Here is an 18,607-nt window from a genome sequence, read left to right as displayed (position 1 = left end):
ATGAGGAAAGATTGGTATCATCATCGTTTTAGGCTTTGTCATAGACCTGCTATCCCTCCTGAAATTGGGCATTTAATTCACCTTTGAACTGGTCATTTCTATAGTTGCTAACTTAGTGCTTTTCTTATAGAATCCCTTCTTACTGACTCCCTGTATTGTAAAATCTTCCTGATAATGTATTAGAAATTTTTTTGTAGATTAGCTAAAAGTGCATTCCTGTTTCCTTGTTACTTTACTCAAAGCTAATAAGCACTTTCCTTTGTTTCCCAGTAACTAGGTACAAAAATGATGTGTTGCAGCTTCCCAGTGTTTAAAATATTTTAGATATTCCTAAACTATGAACTTTCTTAACATCCCTGTCTTGTCAGATCACCACCACAGTACCTTGACTAAAGCTGACCCTCCTCTTTGTCTCACCCCCCTGGACACACATTTCCTGTTGCTCTGCCTAACCATCTTCCTCTGGGTCTGTGAGGTTCTGGAAACCTGTGCTCAAGCTAATGAAGTTCTGTACAACTTACATACTGGCAAGAATATAAGGTTGGACCTTTCAACTACTAGAACAACATTTTTTTTTAATTGACAGTTGTAGAATTGTGGGATGACTTTACATAGATCTTTCACTAATGCAATTAGCAGTATGTTTTGCATGTATGACTTGATTAATCCTTGAGTCATAAAAAAAAAAGAAGTATAACAATTCTAAATGTTGAAAAGAATATGAAGCAACAGGATTTATCGTGCCTTACTGGTGGGAGTATAAACTGGCACAACCACTCTGGAAAACAATTATACCTATATATAGGTATATATATATATATATCTCCTATACACTATACCCTAGAATACATATGATATGTGGAAGAAACCCATACAAGAATGCTCTTAGAAGTGCTATTCCTAAAAGGAAACAAACAAACAAGAGGAAACAACCTAAATGTCCATCAATAATAAACTGGAGAAAAAAAATTTTCATATAATCATTCCATGGAACTTACAACAGCAAAAAGGGACAAACTACAGTTACTCAATCAAAATATATTAATCTCAGTAAGCTAATGTTGTATGCAAAAAGCCAACACTAGATGACAATATATAGTATGATACTTTTTTAAAATTACAACATAATACTACTAAACAAGGTATTATTTAGACACACATATGTAATAAAACCAACTTTAAAAATCCACAAGGGGATAATAAATGTGAAATCCTGGATAGTGGTGGCCTCAGAATAAAGGGGGAATACCTAAGTAGAAGAAAATCTTCAGTAATATTCTAGTTGTTAGGCTAGAGTTGGAAAATATGTTTTAAAAATAATAAAAGACTAGGGGCACGTGGGTGGCTCAGTCAGTTAAACATCTGTCTTCAGCTCAGGTCATGATCCCAGGGTCCTGGGATCGAGCCCTGTGTCGGGCTCCCTGATCAGTGAGGAACCTGTTTCTCCCTCTGCCCCTGCCCCTACTCATGTTCTCTTTCTCTCTCTCTGTCAAATAAATAAAATAAAATAACAAAAAATAAAAGACTAAATAAGAAATGAAATTATCATAACTATTTAGGATTCCAAATGTTTTTACAAGTTTCATCTGTCATTTACTGCTAAGGAATTACCGTATTTTTTTTTTTTTTTAATTTGACAGACAGAGATCACAAGTAGGCAGAGAGGCAGGCAGAGAGAGAGGAGGAAGCAGGCTCCCCTCGGAGCAGAGAGCCCGATGCGGGGCTCGATCCCAGGACCCTGGGATCATGACCTGAGCCGAAGGCAGAGGCTTTAACCCACTGAGCCACCCAGGTGCCCCAGAATTACCGTATCTTAAATAAAAGGGTTTAATACCTTAGAAATTTCAGTAAATCAGTAAAGTAACTCTTGTAATACTTCAAGCACAAGTACCATTGTTGAAACTTTTATGATACCAAACTTTCCTAGACTTTTTTCCTGAAAAGAAAGAAACAAAGGGGCTTTACGATACCTGATTTCCATGAAGGTCCAGGACATCTAAGCTTTTGAGGTTCTCCAGATTTGAAATTCTCTTGATTCTGAAAATCAAAATAAATAGAATAGAAATATGGATGCATCATATTTATTGTAAATCAATACATGCTAAGGCATACATAACTCATTTTAATTTACTCTTTCTCTCTATAGATAAGTAGGCAGATATAGAGAGAACTATAGTATAGACAAATCTATATAAATATGTATGTATAGAGAGATTACATGTAATTATATATAAATATATTTTATATTATATATATAAATATAAAACAAAAACATACTTCCTATTGATTTAATTATAATGTTAAAGATGCAATCCCATTGGGGGAAATGTCCCAAAGACAGGTTAAAAGTTGTATCTTTAGGCAAAAGCAATTCTACTTCTAAGAACCATAGGACAAGGCACTTATTTAAGGTGGTTCTCTTCAGAGTATGATCTAAACTCCTTACCTCAGTTCTCAAGCCCCTAAACCTGATGGCTGCTGACTCTTCCTCCAGCCTTAATCTCCTACCATGGCTCAGGCTCTCTCTGCTCTAGCCACAGGGGCTTTCTTACTAGCTCTAACCTGACAAGTTCATTTCTGCCTTGGGGTGTTTATCCTTAACTGCTCCTTCTTTCGCAATGGTCTTCACCTGGAACTTAGCATCCTTCACTCCCCCTTCCTATCCCTAGTACTCTCTCCTTCCCCTGCTTTAATTGACTTCATTGCACCTATCTTTGCCTAAAATTATATTGTTTATGTGTTTACCTTACGATCTCCTTCCTCAAACCAAATTGTGAGCTTCAAGAGCACAGAAATTTCAACATATTCTCTACTCTATCCCCATCAGTTATAAAAGGGACTGGAACTGAGTAGGAACCCAAGAAATATTTGTTTAATGAATAAGTAAACACATACTAACTAAATGGATGAGTTTTATATACGAGAGTATTCACAAGAGGATTATTTATCAGAGACAAATTAGATGCCACTTAAATGTTTTCTACTGGACCTGCTCAGTTTCTGAATACTTGGAATTTCTGATTTGCCATCTTGTGAAAAGCTTAAACTAAAAAAAATTTATCTCTAAAATGCCCCCTCTTATATCCCTTAATGATTAGGGCCCACCCATTGTCTCCCTCATTCCTATCTTTTCTGGCTACCTTACCCATCCAACTGCCTCCAACTGGACAGTTCAAACAAAACAAAAACTATTTCCCTTTTTTCCCCTGCTAAGGATCCTACTTTCTCCCACTGCCATAATTCAGTAGCAGGAAAGGAGCAATGGCAAAGAAAGGGCAGAAATGAAGCCCATGTAATCCACCTTGATCATCATCAGCCTATCACTATTTATTTCTGCTGTCAGTGCTTACTGCCTCAAAGAACCATTTCCACCTTCCTAAACAGTTCCAGAATCTGGATCATCCCTTGAAACTTCATACATGCTGATCGCCACACAAACACAATGCCAGTTTAAACTTTGAGAATTTCCATCTCCATGTGACCTAAGCCATCTTACATCATTGCCAAACCCAGATTTATATCACTATAACCAATTTAATTCAATTGGGTGTATAAAAATATTTATTATACACCTACTATGGCCCATCACAATGTGACAACAGTTCTTCTCTCCTCTCTCTCTCTCTCTCTCACACACACACACAACCACACCACTACCCCCATCTTATCTTTTGTTCTTCCTATCCCTATTTTTTCCTTAGTATTTTATTTTATTTTATTTTTTAAAGATTTTATTGGGTTATTTCCCAGAGAGAGAGAGAGAGAGAGAGCACAAGCAGGGGGAGCAGCAGGCAGAGGGAGAAGCAGGCTCCGCACTGAGCAGGGAGCTCAACGTGGGACTCAATCCCAGGACCCTGGGATCATGACCTGAGCTGAAGGCAGATGCTTAACCGAATGAGCCACCCAGGTGTCCCTTTCCTTAGTATTTTGAAAGAATTTCTCAAGCTTATCCGACACCATCAGATAGGAAAACAGACAATGCTGTTAATAAAGTTGTTCTTCACCCGCTTTGCTCTTGAAATACCTAGAACAGTTGGAGAAAATTAAAATACCTTAATAATATGGCTTAAGAAAGAGTGATGCTCTAACAGCAATCTGATCTCCCAGCTATTAGAGAAGACTTATACGCAACTCTTTGATACTGCCAAGCTCACATTCCCTAAAACAGTGGTTCTCGAACTTCTGTGACTATCACAATAATCTGCAGGGCTGGCTAAATTATATATTGCTGAGCTCCCTCCAGAGTTTCTGGGACAGGGTCTAAATGTTTGCATTTCTAACATGTTCCTGGGTGGTGCTGATGCAGCTGGGCCAGAGATCACATTTTGAGAATTATTATCCTTAAAATATAGACCTCCTTTCATCAAATCTCAACTCTCCTTTCATATGAGTTTCATGACGATGAACTCACCTACTTAGAAAATACTAAAGGGGCGCCTGGATGGCTCAGTGGGTTAAAGCCTCTGCCTTCGGCTCAGGTCATGATCCCAGGGTCCTGGGATCGAGCCCCGCATCGAGCCCCGCATCGGGCTCTCTGCTCAGCAGGGAGCCTGCTTCCTCCTCTCTCTGCCTACTTGTGATCTCTGTCTGTCAAATAAATAAATAAAATCTTTAAAAAAAAAAAAAGAAAATACTAAAGCATATTCTAAGGAAATAATCAGAGACGCAGACAAAGATTTATGGATGAGGATAGTTATTGCAACATTATCACAGCAAAAAAAAAAAAAGAGGGACACGATGTAAATGTCTAACACATGGGAAATATTAAATAAATTATTACACATCCGTCTATATTATATAACACTTAAAATATATTTTCAAAAAATGTGTTTTTTCAAAGAACATTTAATGACATGTGAAGATGTAAATAATAAAATATATTCAAGTGAAAAATACATAGTATAAAAACCAATTTTATAAACTATGATATGGTGAGTATAGAAGAAAGAGTGCTGGGTATCTGGGTGGTTCAGTGGGTTAAAGCCTCTGCCTTCGGCTCAGGTCATGATCCCAGGGTCCTGGGATCGAGTCCCACATAGGGCTCCCTGCTCAGCAGAGAGTCTGCTTCTCCCTTTTACCCTTTCCCTCTGCTTATGATCTCTCTCTCTCTCAAATAAATAAAATCTTTAAAAAAGAAGAAGAAGAGAAAGAAGAAGAAAGAGTACTACTCAGCATAGATAACCAAAATTTGGAAATAAGGCAAAGGAGTGACTACATGTCCTTTCAGTTCATATCAAAGCACTGTGAACAAGCCCATCTAAGGATCAACTAACTATTTACTAGTGATTATAGCCCAAACTCTGTAATGTTATATACCAACATTATATAATAATTACATAGGCCTGTAATTACATTTGTCTGAGAATTTTACTTTTAACATTTTGAAAATTATACATGTGGAATAGAGACTGTCTCAGCCTAAAGTTTTCTGATTTGGAGGATCAATGCATTCTGTTTCTGTATTTATCAAAAACTGGACAGTTTTAAGGTACTTCAATCATAGAGACCTTCCTATGTAGTAAGTCTTCCCACAGAATTCCACCAGGGCCTCGCATACTATTAAGCTATCCAGTAAAAACTACCTATATATTGGGACTTCAAGCATTCTTTTAGCTTTGACACATAGTGGCTTTATTATTCTCATTTCAGATTTGGATTGCCCAGGAAAAGGGAATAGGGAAAAAAATAGGTAAGTCTCTTGCTGTCAATGAAACCAAAGACCAACCAAACATCTTGGTGTCTTGTCTTCATGAACTGCCTTTATCATAGGTTCCTTCCCCACCCCCAGCACCTGAAATGACCTAAGAAAAAGATCCAGTTCTAAAGAATTCAGAGGCAGATGAAGGTATCAGTTGGCCAGGAGACCACTGGTCAAATTAGGTATTGATCTGAGGAACCTGCAAAATCCTAGTCAGTTCTCAATATGACCTGAAAGATGTTTTTTAAAAGAAAGTTCTCCCATTAAATGGACTGAAACTAGGGAAAGACAAGCCTTGCCAATCACATCAGCACTTACAGACCCCCAGGCATACGTCAGAATCCATCTCTGCAGGCTACATTATGACAATGAGGCCTGCATAAGGACCCCACTGCAGAATCTATATGAAGGCTAGGCTTTTCAGGTCTAGAGACAAATCCTTAAGTGGAAACCTTCAAAGAAGCAACCAGAAAGGAATATGGAATCCCAGAGCCAGGTGGAGATTTTGGATCTATAGTTCTGCGTGATCAGAAAAAAATGCAAAGAAGTTCTACCTGTTAGCCTGTGATAGTGAGGGCACCAGAAGCTCTCACAAGGACAAACAGGAACACAGAAAGCAGAAGAGTGAGATGGCAAGAACTTCAGTAGCACAGTGGTACAGAGGGGCTGGGATTTCTTTGGTAACAACATAAACTTCACATACAGAATATGAGCACAGGTGTTCTAGCTTTGGGGTAGAAATCTTTGTTGGAGCTGCTTGAACTTGGAGGAATATGGTAGCCCTGGATGTTAACATCTGGTTCCACTGTCTTAGACTAAAAGATGGTGCTTCTTTGCAAAGTAAGAGGGAGAAAACTTCCTGGACTTGCCCAGTAGGGGGCAACAGTTCATCCTAGAGGAACCTGGGAGACAGGGTAGCAAATGAGCTCCTCTCTCCTGGAGCATTTCTCAGCCAGATTTGCCTGAAGTTCACTAAAGGTCTGCCTCAGGTTAGATTTGGATCTTCAAGGCTCACAGAGCTGACCCAGGAACAGGAGGCAGATTTGCATTGTTCTGATACTTCAGAAATACGCATTTGGGGAGAACATGGAAACTTGTTTTTCTGACTTTCTTTTTTATTCGAGTACACTAACAGTTCTAAAATTGCTGAAAGGTTGTTTTCTTTATGTGAAAAATAAAGTAAAATATGACCAAACACAAACAAAACAAACAAAAAGATGAAGAGAATGAGGAAGAAGAGACTGCATTAGATTGCTTTTACTTGACCAAGGTAAGGATAGAGAAAACGGCATTAGGTCCCTTAGACTTGGAGGAACAAAGAGAACTCTGGCAAGGTCAAAAGCTCAGATGGACTGGTGTCCTTGAGCCACAAATTATTTTTTAAAAAACTTTAAAAGGCCATTTCCAAGAAGCCTGAGAAGCTGCAAAGTAGAAGCAGGAAGAAAAGTGGACTGAGAGTTGAGTTAAAACACTGGGACCCAGGAGAAACTCTTAGATACTATGTTTAAAACTAGCAAAGGAGATTAAAAATGCAACTAGGAAATACTCCAGGACTGAAAAGAAGGCATAAGGCAACAGTGCTAAAGAATAGAAACAAATAAAAAATTCCAAGGATCAGGAACTAGTTAAGAAATCTCTGGGAGATGGGGCGCCTGGGTGGCTCAGTGGGTTAAAGCCTCTGCCTTCGGCTCGGGTCATGATCCCAGCGTCCTGGGATCAAGCCCCACATCAGGCTCTCTGCTCAGTGGGGAGCCTGCTTCCTCCTCTCTCTCTGCCTGCCTCTCTGCCTACTTGTGATCTCTGTCTGTCAAATTAATAAATAAAATCTTTAAAAAAAAAAAAAAATCTCTGGGAGAGAGAACAGGGAGAAGCACCTTGAAGGGAATGCCTTAAATGTATGAAAAGTTGACTTCTTACTTTACTCACTAAATTGCTCCACTGGGGTACTCCTACGGTGTACAGTTTATACACATCTAACCTTGCAAAGTCCTTTGACATCTCCATTTCTTCATCTGTGAAATGACAGAACTGATCTCTGAGGTCAATTATGCTCTAAGACTCCATACTCTTATAATTTCCCCAAATTCCCTCCAGCTACCATAATGCTCAGTTTAACACTTGAACCAAGGATAGGTGATAAACTACATTGCTGGGAACTTTCAAGAAACCACAGGAACAGACAAGAGCCTAGGATTCTGGGGCATGATCTTGGAAAAAGTTCCTTATGTTACCACTGGCCAGTGAGAATAAAAAGGAAATTCAAGATCCATGCTATCAGGAAGGAGGTGGGAGGGAGTGGAATTGAGGTTGGGGATAGTACTGTATCTAAAATTCATCATTTGAGAATATAAAAATCATTTTTGGAGTTCACTAAACAGCCCTTCTTTGTAGACACTGCAAAAGCCATACAGCAAAACAGAATGAAGAGAAAAGTCATAGACGAGCATCAAGGAAATTAGTCAGAAACTGTGTAATTGCACTACATAATAGAGCCTTACAAAAAGAACTGAGCAAGTTCATATAGGATGTAATATTAAATATATACCAAAAACACCAACTGAACAAGAATTAATCAGTGATCTGACAAACATGAAATACCAAATATCTACCCCAGTCAAGCACTGGGAGGAACTATAAGTGAAACACACGTAAGCCTAAAGTGAGTACACACACTTACAAGATAGCCCAAGAAAACATAAAGTTAAGGCCAAAGTCTGCTATTTACTTCCACCTAAGATATGGCACTGGGAAGCAATGGAAATAATAAAATACATATTCAATAAATACTATTTGGTTTGACTCTCAGATTGAATCTCATAAAATAAATTATGGCTGAATCTTAATCCATTCAAATAATCTTACCAAATTTTAGTCAATTTGTATCTTTTTTCAATCTATCAGTTCCTTAACAGTATCTAAACACCAGAAGTCTCAACATTAGCTCTAAGTAAATAAACAAATCTATTATTCTACAAAGATTACCTGTTTTTCCCCAGCAGAAGGACACGGAGGGATCTCAGAGTAGAAAGCCCACTGATTTCTTCAATTTGGTTATCATATAAATCCAAGAATATTAGCCTCTGTAGATTAGAAATATTTTGGATCCGAGTTATAAAATTGTGTTGGAAGTTCAACAAACGAAGGTGTTCTTCTCCATCAATGATAGGACACACAGTCAGCTTTTGCCTAGAAAACATTTTAAAAAGTGTACAAAGTTTCAATGTGACAACATGCCTCCTCTTTTTATTACAAATATTATTAATAGTATATTTGTGCTCCCACACTGTTAGGAGAAAAAAAGGTGAATAGCACCACTTCTTGCCTCCAGGAACTGAGTATCCTAGACCTAATTGTAGATCATTTCTATTAAAGACAACATACTTCAACAAGGGCAATTATGAAAATTAAGTCTAAGCTCTCATTTTACTAAAAAAAATCTCCAATATCGATTACTTCACATAAAATTGGCTTAACATCACAAAACACTCAATGTAACTACCTTCTGAAAATTGAAATTATTCAAAGAGCCATGTCACATAACGCAATAGAGGCCCTTGCCATCAAGTCACTGATACAAAGACTGCCCAGGCAACTAAGTCATTGGAGGAAAAAAAAAACACAACAATTTATACACAGGTCTCTCACAAAATAAGACTCTTAAGCTGGATGACATGTTAGGAAAAGCAAAAAATTCAGCCACCTACAGTTCACTTTGATGGAAACAGTTTTACCCTGAAATCCATTAATAGGAAGGCAGTCCTTATAACACATTTCCCCAGAAGCTTAGATTTTAAGAATGTTTACATGTTCAACATTAACTTTAGACTTTTCAGAACAGTTAGAATGCTATAGGATAGGATGAAACCTTACTAATACAAGCTTTCAGCTATATTTGAAACACTAAAGCCTCTATTATGCAAAAAGTTATGTCTTACATGTGAAGTAAATACGTACAGGGCTCTAAGAATTCCACTACTATAATGGCCAGAGAGGAGTGATTCCACTCTGAGGTTTTCAACAGTGTGCAAGGAAAAGGTAGCTGCTTTGATCAGTGTGTGGACAACTCTAATGGAGAGGCTTATTAGAACTATTTTCTTTTAGTAAAAATCAAGCAAATGTAACCTTTAAAGAAAATTAATCAGAATTCTACAAGCATGAGTGAATTTGTGAATGGGATCAAAATAGTCCTCATTTATAGAGAATATGTGATTAGCACAAAGAAATGACTGAATACAAACGGTTGACAAAGATACGATGTTTAAAAACACAGACCCTGGAAAAAATTGGTTTATAATAGAAGAAAAGTAAAACATAATGGACAATAGTTGAATTGTTTTAATGTGTGCTTAGTATTTAGAATTCATTTCATGCATTCAATACTATCACATTTCCTCCTTGTCTTATAACTTATAAATTAATAAATGACAAGTATTCTAGTTTAAAATTTATATATTTATCAGCTTAGCCAAAAACTTTGTCTCATTTTTCCTGCTTTCAGTCTTCCTCTGTTTCTCAATTAAACTTACCAATACCCCCAGCTTCTAGTTCATCCAATTTCTGAGTCAGTCATCACCGAGAAAGGAAAATAAATAATCTCGGACCTCCCTCTCATATAAGTTACTATAGCTTGAAATAAAGTCACTTTCTCAGATTCCAAATCGAGTGACTAAGACCCAAGGCTCACTTGTCTTGAAACTCGACTTAGTTGGGTGACTAAGACCCAAGCTCACTTGTCCACCCCCTGAGCCCCTAAGTCCCTGCCACGCAGTAAAACAAGCAAACACACACACACAATAGGCCAGAGCTTTCTCAGGGCAGAGGCAGTGTTCTGGCTACAAAATCCCTGAGTTGCTACACTTCGGCCCTAATACCAGATGTATATTGGACAATACCTGTGCCTCTGTATTTCCTACTTGATGCTGTAACACCAATACTAGAAACTGTCCTGAGAGTTAGCGCCCTCTGCTCTGCCTACAATACAACACACTGCACCCTCCAGAGAGCTTTATCCCAACTACACACAAAGATGGTCTAGGACAATTCACTGTCAATTCACTGTGCACTGCTAATGTAAGAAGTTTGCTTAACAATTTGCTCTTGGATGGGGGCGCCTGGGTGTCTCACTCGGTTAAGCATTTGCCTTAGGCTCAGATCATGATCCTGGAGTCCCGGTATCGAGCCCCACTGTACAGCTCTGGAGAGTCTGCTTCTTCCCCTCGCTCTGCCCCTCCCCCTGCTCCACTTCTCTCTCTCTTGCTCACTCTTTCTCTCTCAAATAAATAAATAAAATCTTCAAACAAAAATTGCTCTTGGAAAGGCACTGCTAAGCTAAAGGTATGCATAGCAGTGATGGTTTTCCTAGACTGGTTATAGCACTAAGATAGGATAGGGATGTTCATCCACCATTCTATTGTCAGGGGCTTCCTAGATTTATTTTAGTTTTATTTTTTATTTACATTCAATTTAGGTAACATACAGCATATTATTAGTTTCAGGGACATAATTTAGTGATTCATTAGTCTTATATAACAGCCGGGGCTCATTATATCAAGTGTCCTCTTTAATGCCCATCAGCCAATTACCTCCGCCCCCCACCAACCTCCCTTCCAGCAGCCCTCAGTTTGTTCTCTATAATTAAGAGTCTCTTAATGGTTTGTCTCCTTCTCTGTTTTCCTCTTATTTTATTTTTCTTTCCCTTCCCCTATGTTCATCTGTTTCATTTCTTAAATCCCACATAGGAGTGAAACCATATGGTATTTGTCTTTCTCTGACTGACTTATTTAGCTTAACACAATACACTTTAGTTCCATCCAAGTCGTTGCAAATGGCAAGATTTCATTCTTTTTGATGGCTGAGTAATATTCCATCATATATATATATATATATATAGAGAGAGAGAGAGAGAGAGAGAGAGAGATATGCACACACACACACACACACACACATAAAATATTCCATATATATAGATATAGATAGATATGGATACAGATATATACCACATCTTTATCCATTCATCTGTTGATGGTTATCTGGGCCCTTTCTATAATTTGGCTATTGTGGACATTGCTGCTATAAACATTGGGGTGCATGTGCCCCTTCGAATCACTATGTTTGTTTCCTTTGGGTAAATACCTAGTAGTGCAATGGCTGAGTCATAGGGTAGCCCTATTTTTAGCTTTTTGAGGAACCTCCATACTGTTTTTCCAGAGGGGCTACACCAGTTTGCATTCCCACCGACAGGGTAAAGAGGGTTCAAGGGCTTCTTGATTTATAGTTAGGGATCAAATCTTAAATATATCTGTCTGTTCAAAATTTTTTAGTCTCTTTTGTCCCAGGCTCTGTTCTAGGTGCTCAGGATACAAAACTGAAAAAATCTCCCAGTGTCTGGGGAGCTTATATTCCAGTAGGAGGAGACAAAGGATCAACTTGATAAGTAAAATACTTCATATGTTGGAGGGTGATACATGCTAAGAAGAAAAATGAGGCAGAGAAGGGGGTTGGGGAGTGTCAAGGTGGAAGGGATGTAGCTCTGGAGACGATGGCTGAGGAAGGTCATCCCTGACATGATGACATTTGAGTAAAGACCTGAAGGAGATTAGGGAGTAAGCCTACAGTTATGTGGGGGAACAGCATTCTTTGCAAAGAGAACATCGAGTGCAGAAGTTCTGAGGTATAAGCATGCTTGGTGTATTCAAGTGGCACCAAGGAGGCAGGTGTCTTCAGCAAAGTGAATGAAGGAGAAATGAGGAGTTCAGGCCAGTGAGGCAACAGGAACTCAATACAAGAGGGCCCAGAAGGACCCATATGAGGACTATACTATAAGTTTTTCTATCCTAAAGTCCATTTTAATCCATGTCATAGTCTAGAATTGCTATACTACTCTTTCAGGGTATAGGTAAGCTCTGTTACATTACACAGCTATAAAATCCCTCCCCACACTCCTGAAAGGATAAATAAAAAATTGGAGCAGTGATTATACCTATGTGGGAGAACTGGGGAGCTAGAGAGCAAGAGAAGAGAGAAAGCCTTTTCTATCTTTCCAATCTTGTAATTTATGTATTATCTGGTCAAAAAAAGAAAAGAAAAGAAATTGTCCTCACCTTTCTAGGGTCAACCTGTCTGAGTAAAGAATTTTCTCTTCAGAAGAACGTTGCAGAATGGGAAATGATGGCATTGATGAGCTCGCCAGATGAATATGATCACCTATTGAAAAGGATATACAAATTACTTGATTAAGAAAAAAAACCTTTAAAATCTTGAAACTAAAGTCACCTTATATTTGGAGAACTTTGGCACCTACAAATATCTTTTCTGGAAACTACAATTTCCATAGCTCTCTACACTTAAAATTAATTCCTACATTTGAGTTTGTTTCTTTCTTCCTCAACCCTAAAACTACATGTTCTGTATATACCAAATAACTTTTCTCTTGCCCTATAGATTGGTTGGAAGTACAGAACTACTCTAGTACTATCTTTACCCCATTATAAGGCTGACTCCTAATACTAAAGTTTAAGTCTCTTAAAGCTGAGATGATAGTCCCTCATTACCAGATACATTTGGGCCAGCACTATGACAGCCCTGCCGGATTCTGGACTTTGAAGGTGTCTGAATGGAAGAATCTCCAAATGCTGATAAGGAGCTCATGGTAGTTTTCATTTCCAGCCCACATAGTTCTGTCACGTTTGTTGTGGATGAGATGCATGATGATTTATTACGAGGCGAAGGGCTTATTACTCTTCCATCTCCTTCAAAATATCAAAAAGTTTATCACAAAGCTACACAATACATGACTTTACTACTGGAAATACAGAGAAAGTAGTTTTGGATAGCAGATGTATCACTATTTTTTTGTATGTTCAGCCACTATTAGTAGAAAATATTGTAGAGACCGATGGATGTGGTCAAATACTGTTCATTTTTAGTTAGTTAGGCTCTACAGGGTCTACGACACTCCTATGAGGTTTATAGGCTGTTGGTCCTATAATCCTGACTGCCATTAAGTAGCTTTCAATCTAACTGGCAAACACACATGAAATTAATAGACTATACAGAACAATGTACACAAAATACAGAACAAAAAATAGTGTCTGTTATATATTCCCACATAAATGTGACAGTTATTTTCCAGTTAAGAAAACGGGTTTAGGGTGCCTGGGTGGCTCAGTGGGTTAAGCCTCTGCTTTCGGCTCAGGTCATGATCTCAGAGTCCTGGGACTGAGGCCCACATTGGGCTCTCTGCTTGGCAGGGAGCCTGCTTCCCTTCCTCTCTCTCTGACTGCCTCTCTGCCTACTTGTGATCTCTCTCTCTCTCTGTCAAATAAATAAATAAAATCTTAAAAGAAAAAAAAAAAAGAAGATGGGTTTATAGGGAGGTAGATATTAAGGTATATTCTACGGACCCAGAAGAATGTAGAATGGTCAAGAAGAGATGCTGACAAGTTCCAGAAATGAGATAAGATTTGAGTAATGGGTCAAGGGATCACTTTGAACATCAGAGGAAATCTACTGTATTTTCTTCTATAAAGAGAAAATTTCCTGAAAAAAGCAACTGATGTTGACAGGAGCAATAAGCAGTAAAACAGAAATGATGGTTACCACAGAGCTCTTCTGCTTAAACAGACCAATAAGGTGAAAAGAAGAAACCAAATCTAGGAAGCTAACGTACTCTTTGGGAGACCATGAGACAATATGATGACAACCTAACATCAAGTTTCATATAGATACTACTAAAAAGCTGTCAGGCAACAATATTTGCTAGTTTCTATGGGTCTACAAAGCATAAAGTATCTATTGAAATATCACACGCCTAGCTTCTTGCACAAAATAACCAGTGCTCATATTCCACTTTTCTAAGTATCGTGAAACATCAAGATAACTAACAATGATGTTCTCGAGTAGATCACTCAGAACTGGCCTCATGTTCACCAATGAACTGCTGTTGTGACAGGATTCAGTGCCTAGCAGGATACCAAAGCAACCACGATTCAGTAAACCAATTTGGAAATTGAAATTCAGATAGTTAAAAAAAAAAAAAAAAAGAAAGAAACAAACAAAAATTGGTCTAAGGATTAATTGAGTAAGGTATAATTGTCCACCTAAAGATGATACAGGTAAAACCAACCAATGGACAACCTTGATTTCTGTTATTAGCATCAGAGTCAGGTTTTTAAATTATTTTGTTAAGGCTTCAAGCCAATCCTCAGTTTAAGAGGCAGACTGAAACTTTCAAAGACTTGGGGTATACAGGAAATAATCAAAGCAAAGATTCATTTATGCTCAAAGCAAGTTTTATCCTTACACTTTTCAGTTCCTATTATGCACAGAAGTCATAATCCCTGACCCCTCGATGAGCTCACTATCACAATCAGTGTGATATATATCTTACAAGATAGAGCAACGAATGACAACAATTAGGAAGAAACACCTTAAAACCCACAAACAAGATCCTTTAAATGACTGGAAACCAGAGTGATCTATGACTGACACATCCACATACTTATGCAGATATATGCACATATATTTGCATATCAAACACCCACATATATTTGTGGAATGTTTCACCCTACATATAAACCACATTACAATGTGGCAGAATTTTAATTGAAACATTTCCTTTATTTCATATGTCACTATTTAATTTACTGGATATGAAGCCCCTGTTTTCCCCACAAATTTATGAGCTCTTTGGGAGACAGACCTCATTTTACATTCTTTATATTCTTGCCCGAATCCAAGGAATCAATAAACTAATTGATTTTCCAGTTTACTAAAAGTTAAGTGGAAATCTATTTCGCATATACTATTTCTGTTAAAAAAAAAAAAAAAGAAAGAAAGAAAATCAAAGTCTTGTATTTTGGTATAAAAATGCGGATTGGGTTGGGGCGCTTGGGTGGCTCAGTGGGTTAAAGCCTCTGCCTTCGGCTCAGGTCATGATCCCAGAGTCCTGGGATCAGGCCCCGTATCGGGCTCTCTGCTCAGCAGGGAGCCTGCTTCCCTTCCTCTCTCTGCCTGCCTCTCTGCCTACCTGTGATCTCTGTCTGTCAAATAAATAAATAAAATCTTAAAAAAAAAAAAAAAATGCGGATTGGGGGCACCTGGGGGGCTTAGTTGGTTAAGTGCCCAACTCTTGGTTTCGGCTCAGGTCATGATCTCAGGGTCATGGTCTCAGGGTCGTGAGATGGAACCACATGTCAAGCTCTGTACTCAGTGCGGAGTTTGCTTGAGGTTCTCTCTCCCTCTTCACACCCCCTGCATTACCTCGTGCTCTTTTTCTCAAATAAATAAATAAATCTTTTTTTAAAAAATGCTGACCATTCTTTCAATAACAGTCTATATTCAAAAAGAACCTTCACTGCACTGCACACTACATACGCGGATGAACAGATGGGTAAATGGATGGGTAAGTGGATAGATGGAAAGGTGGGTGGATGGATGATACAGTGCATGGTTCTATATGACTGTCCACTCAGCCTTACCTTTGAGATACTGATTCTAGGTTTTCCACTGATCTATCATGATTTTAAGAGTGAAGCACTGAATCTTCCTCTCTATATACACATTTTGGAATTCTTAATTAAGGGAGCTAATAAATTAAATTCTGGTTAACTGAGATTTTATTGTATCCTTAGAATATCTGGCACTTATTAAATCCCAAGGATACAGGGATTAACTCTTAACAATAATCTAAAAAGCCCCGAAAAATATACATACCAAGTTTTAAATTTACCAGCCTAACTAAAATATTCAGCTTCTTTCCTTTAAACTGAGAGTACCATTGATTAATTTATGCTGACAGGCTATTAAGCTTAATTAATTTTGGAAAAATTGAGAAAAAAAGGAAATGGGTGAAATTATATTTAGATATCAGAATGCAGTTTATTAGAGAAAAATTCCCAAACCTTCTTGATAAATGCCACTTATAATTTTGCCAAAGTTTTATGTCTTTGCAGACAGAATGGTGAGTATATAAGTCGAAAAAAAACAGCTATACGCCACATGGGTCTCCTTTGCATGAAATTGCCTGGAACTATGGAGGATGCACATTTGGAAAGAACAGGGTACAAATGACTAGCCTGTCACAGAGAACAATTTTGAATGAAATCCTTCAATGAAAAAAGAGTTTTATTTTTCCCTAAAGAATTTTGTAATTCATGAGTCATTACTTATGTATGAAACTTTATTTACCTCTTAGGTTCACAAAATTCAGTGCTCTATACTATTTCCTCATTAGCAAATCTCTAGTAATACCTTATCACTTAAATAAATTTACCTGGCCAGTCATCCAGAAATCTGTATAACAAACTCTTTTTCTAAATTGAGAATAGCTTGGGAAAAGTGTGTAAGTTTGACTCAGGACTTAGAACACACATATAAGATATTATTATAAAAAAATGTAAAGGAAATTCATAATGCAAACATAAAGAATCTTGTTTGAGAATTCTCAATTTCACATCTATAACTCTACTCCTAATACAGTATCTAGCACATAGCATACACTCAATAAATATGTAGTGAACTGAACCAAAGAGAACAAGACAGATGCTCCCTGTAGCGTGGAACTGCAGTTATGTTGATGCCATGTATAGCAGTTGGCCAAGACTTGACTGTAGGATATAAGAAAGAGAAAAGTCAGGGGTGCCTAGGTGGCTCAGAGGGTTAAGACTCTGCCTTTGGCTCAGGTCATGATCTCAGGTTCCTGAGATCAAGCCCCACATCAGGATCTCTGCTCAGCGGGGAGCCTGCTTCCCCACCACTCTCTCTGCCTACTTGTGATCTCTCTCTGTCAAATAAATAAAATCTTTAAAAAAGAAAAAGAAAAAAAAAAAGAAAAAGAAAAAGTCATCTCAAATTAGATGGGCCCAAGAGGAAAGTCCAAAAGTAACAAAACAAAAAAAGAAAACTAATCCAACATTCGAGATGACCATACGTTCGTGCAGTAATGAGATGCACAATCTGGGCCTGCCTATACAGATCAACCCCCTCATACAAACTCCTAGGAGGTACAGATGGTACAGTATATAAGGATTCTGTAATGCTTAACATTAGCCCATTACAGATGGCTAGCAGTTGTTAACAACCAACTAACCACTCAAATGTCTAAAGGAACATTTCTCCTTGAACTGAAAAACTCATTTCAGAAATCTAACCAGATCATATAAGGCACTGTTTTTCAAAGGGTGGTCCACAAACCACATCCATCAGAATCCCTCGAGACATTAAAATGTACATTTCCATGGACATTGGGGAGGGTATGTGCTATGGTGAGTGCTGTAAAAAGTGTAAGCCTGACGATTAACAGACCTGTACCCCTGGGGCAAAAAATACATTTACGTTAATAAAAATAATTAATTAAAAAAAATAAAATGCACATTTCCAAATCCCACTTGAGACCTACAAAATCAGAATGGGGAAGAGGAAGAAAGGAGGGGGAGTACTAAGAACCTGCCTTTCTAATAAAATCTCAGGTGATGGCACACTAAAGTGTAAGGCCTTTGACTTAAAATATCTATAATTATATACATTAGTAAGGGAAAGATTTTCTTTTCTACTCCTGACTTTTCACTCTTTCCACTGTTCCCATATTTCCTAGACATATGTGTTCCCATACTCTTACCCTCATGCGGTAGGCATTTTTCCTCATTCTAAAACAGCATTTGGAAGATTCCTTCCCATTCTGTTGTGCATAACCCAGCCTCAAACTACAGTACAACTGCTTTTTCTATTGAAAATAATCTACCATGCTGTATATATAAAATCAATTCTGATCCAAATAAATACCAAACCAATTTGATCAGTGAACCATTGGTTAATGAACCATTTCATTTTTAATTCAAGTCTATTTGGATTTAGGTAGTCAAGATTATTAAGCAATATTACTCAAATAAGATAAGACATATCTGATCTCCA

General features: G+C 37.8%; 1 protein-coding gene across 2 annotated transcripts in view; it reads right to left on the bottom strand.

Annotated features, from left to right (window-relative positions):
• Positions 1-18,607, bottom strand: part of LOC111153209 (leucine rich repeat containing 49) — a 155,583-nt gene that overhangs the window by 133,925 nt on the left and 3,051 nt on the right. Inside the window, exons 4-7 of one of the 2 annotated variants that reach the window (XM_022512089.1) lie at positions 13,249-13,446; positions 12,799-12,901; positions 8,681-8,884; positions 1,971-2,037 (exon numbers count right to left, since the gene is read on the bottom strand). In XM_022512089.1, the coding sequence (XP_022367797.1) occupies positions 1,971-2,037; positions 8,681-8,884; positions 12,799-12,901; positions 13,249-13,446 (572 nt within the window). The remainder of the gene's footprint in view (positions 1-1,970; positions 2,038-8,680; positions 8,885-12,798; positions 12,902-13,248; positions 13,447-18,607) is intronic. The other variant, XM_022512090.1, reaches the window with a different exon arrangement.

The sequence above is a fragment of the Enhydra lutris genome, unplaced genomic scaffold (genome assembly GCF_002288905.1).
Source record: "Enhydra lutris kenyoni isolate GAN:26980312 unplaced genomic scaffold, ASM228890v2 scaffoldscaffold31, whole genome shotgun sequence".
NCBI lineage: Eukaryota > Metazoa > Chordata > Mammalia > Carnivora > Mustelidae > Enhydra > Enhydra lutris.
This window is presented reverse-complemented; position numbering and strand designations above follow the sequence as displayed.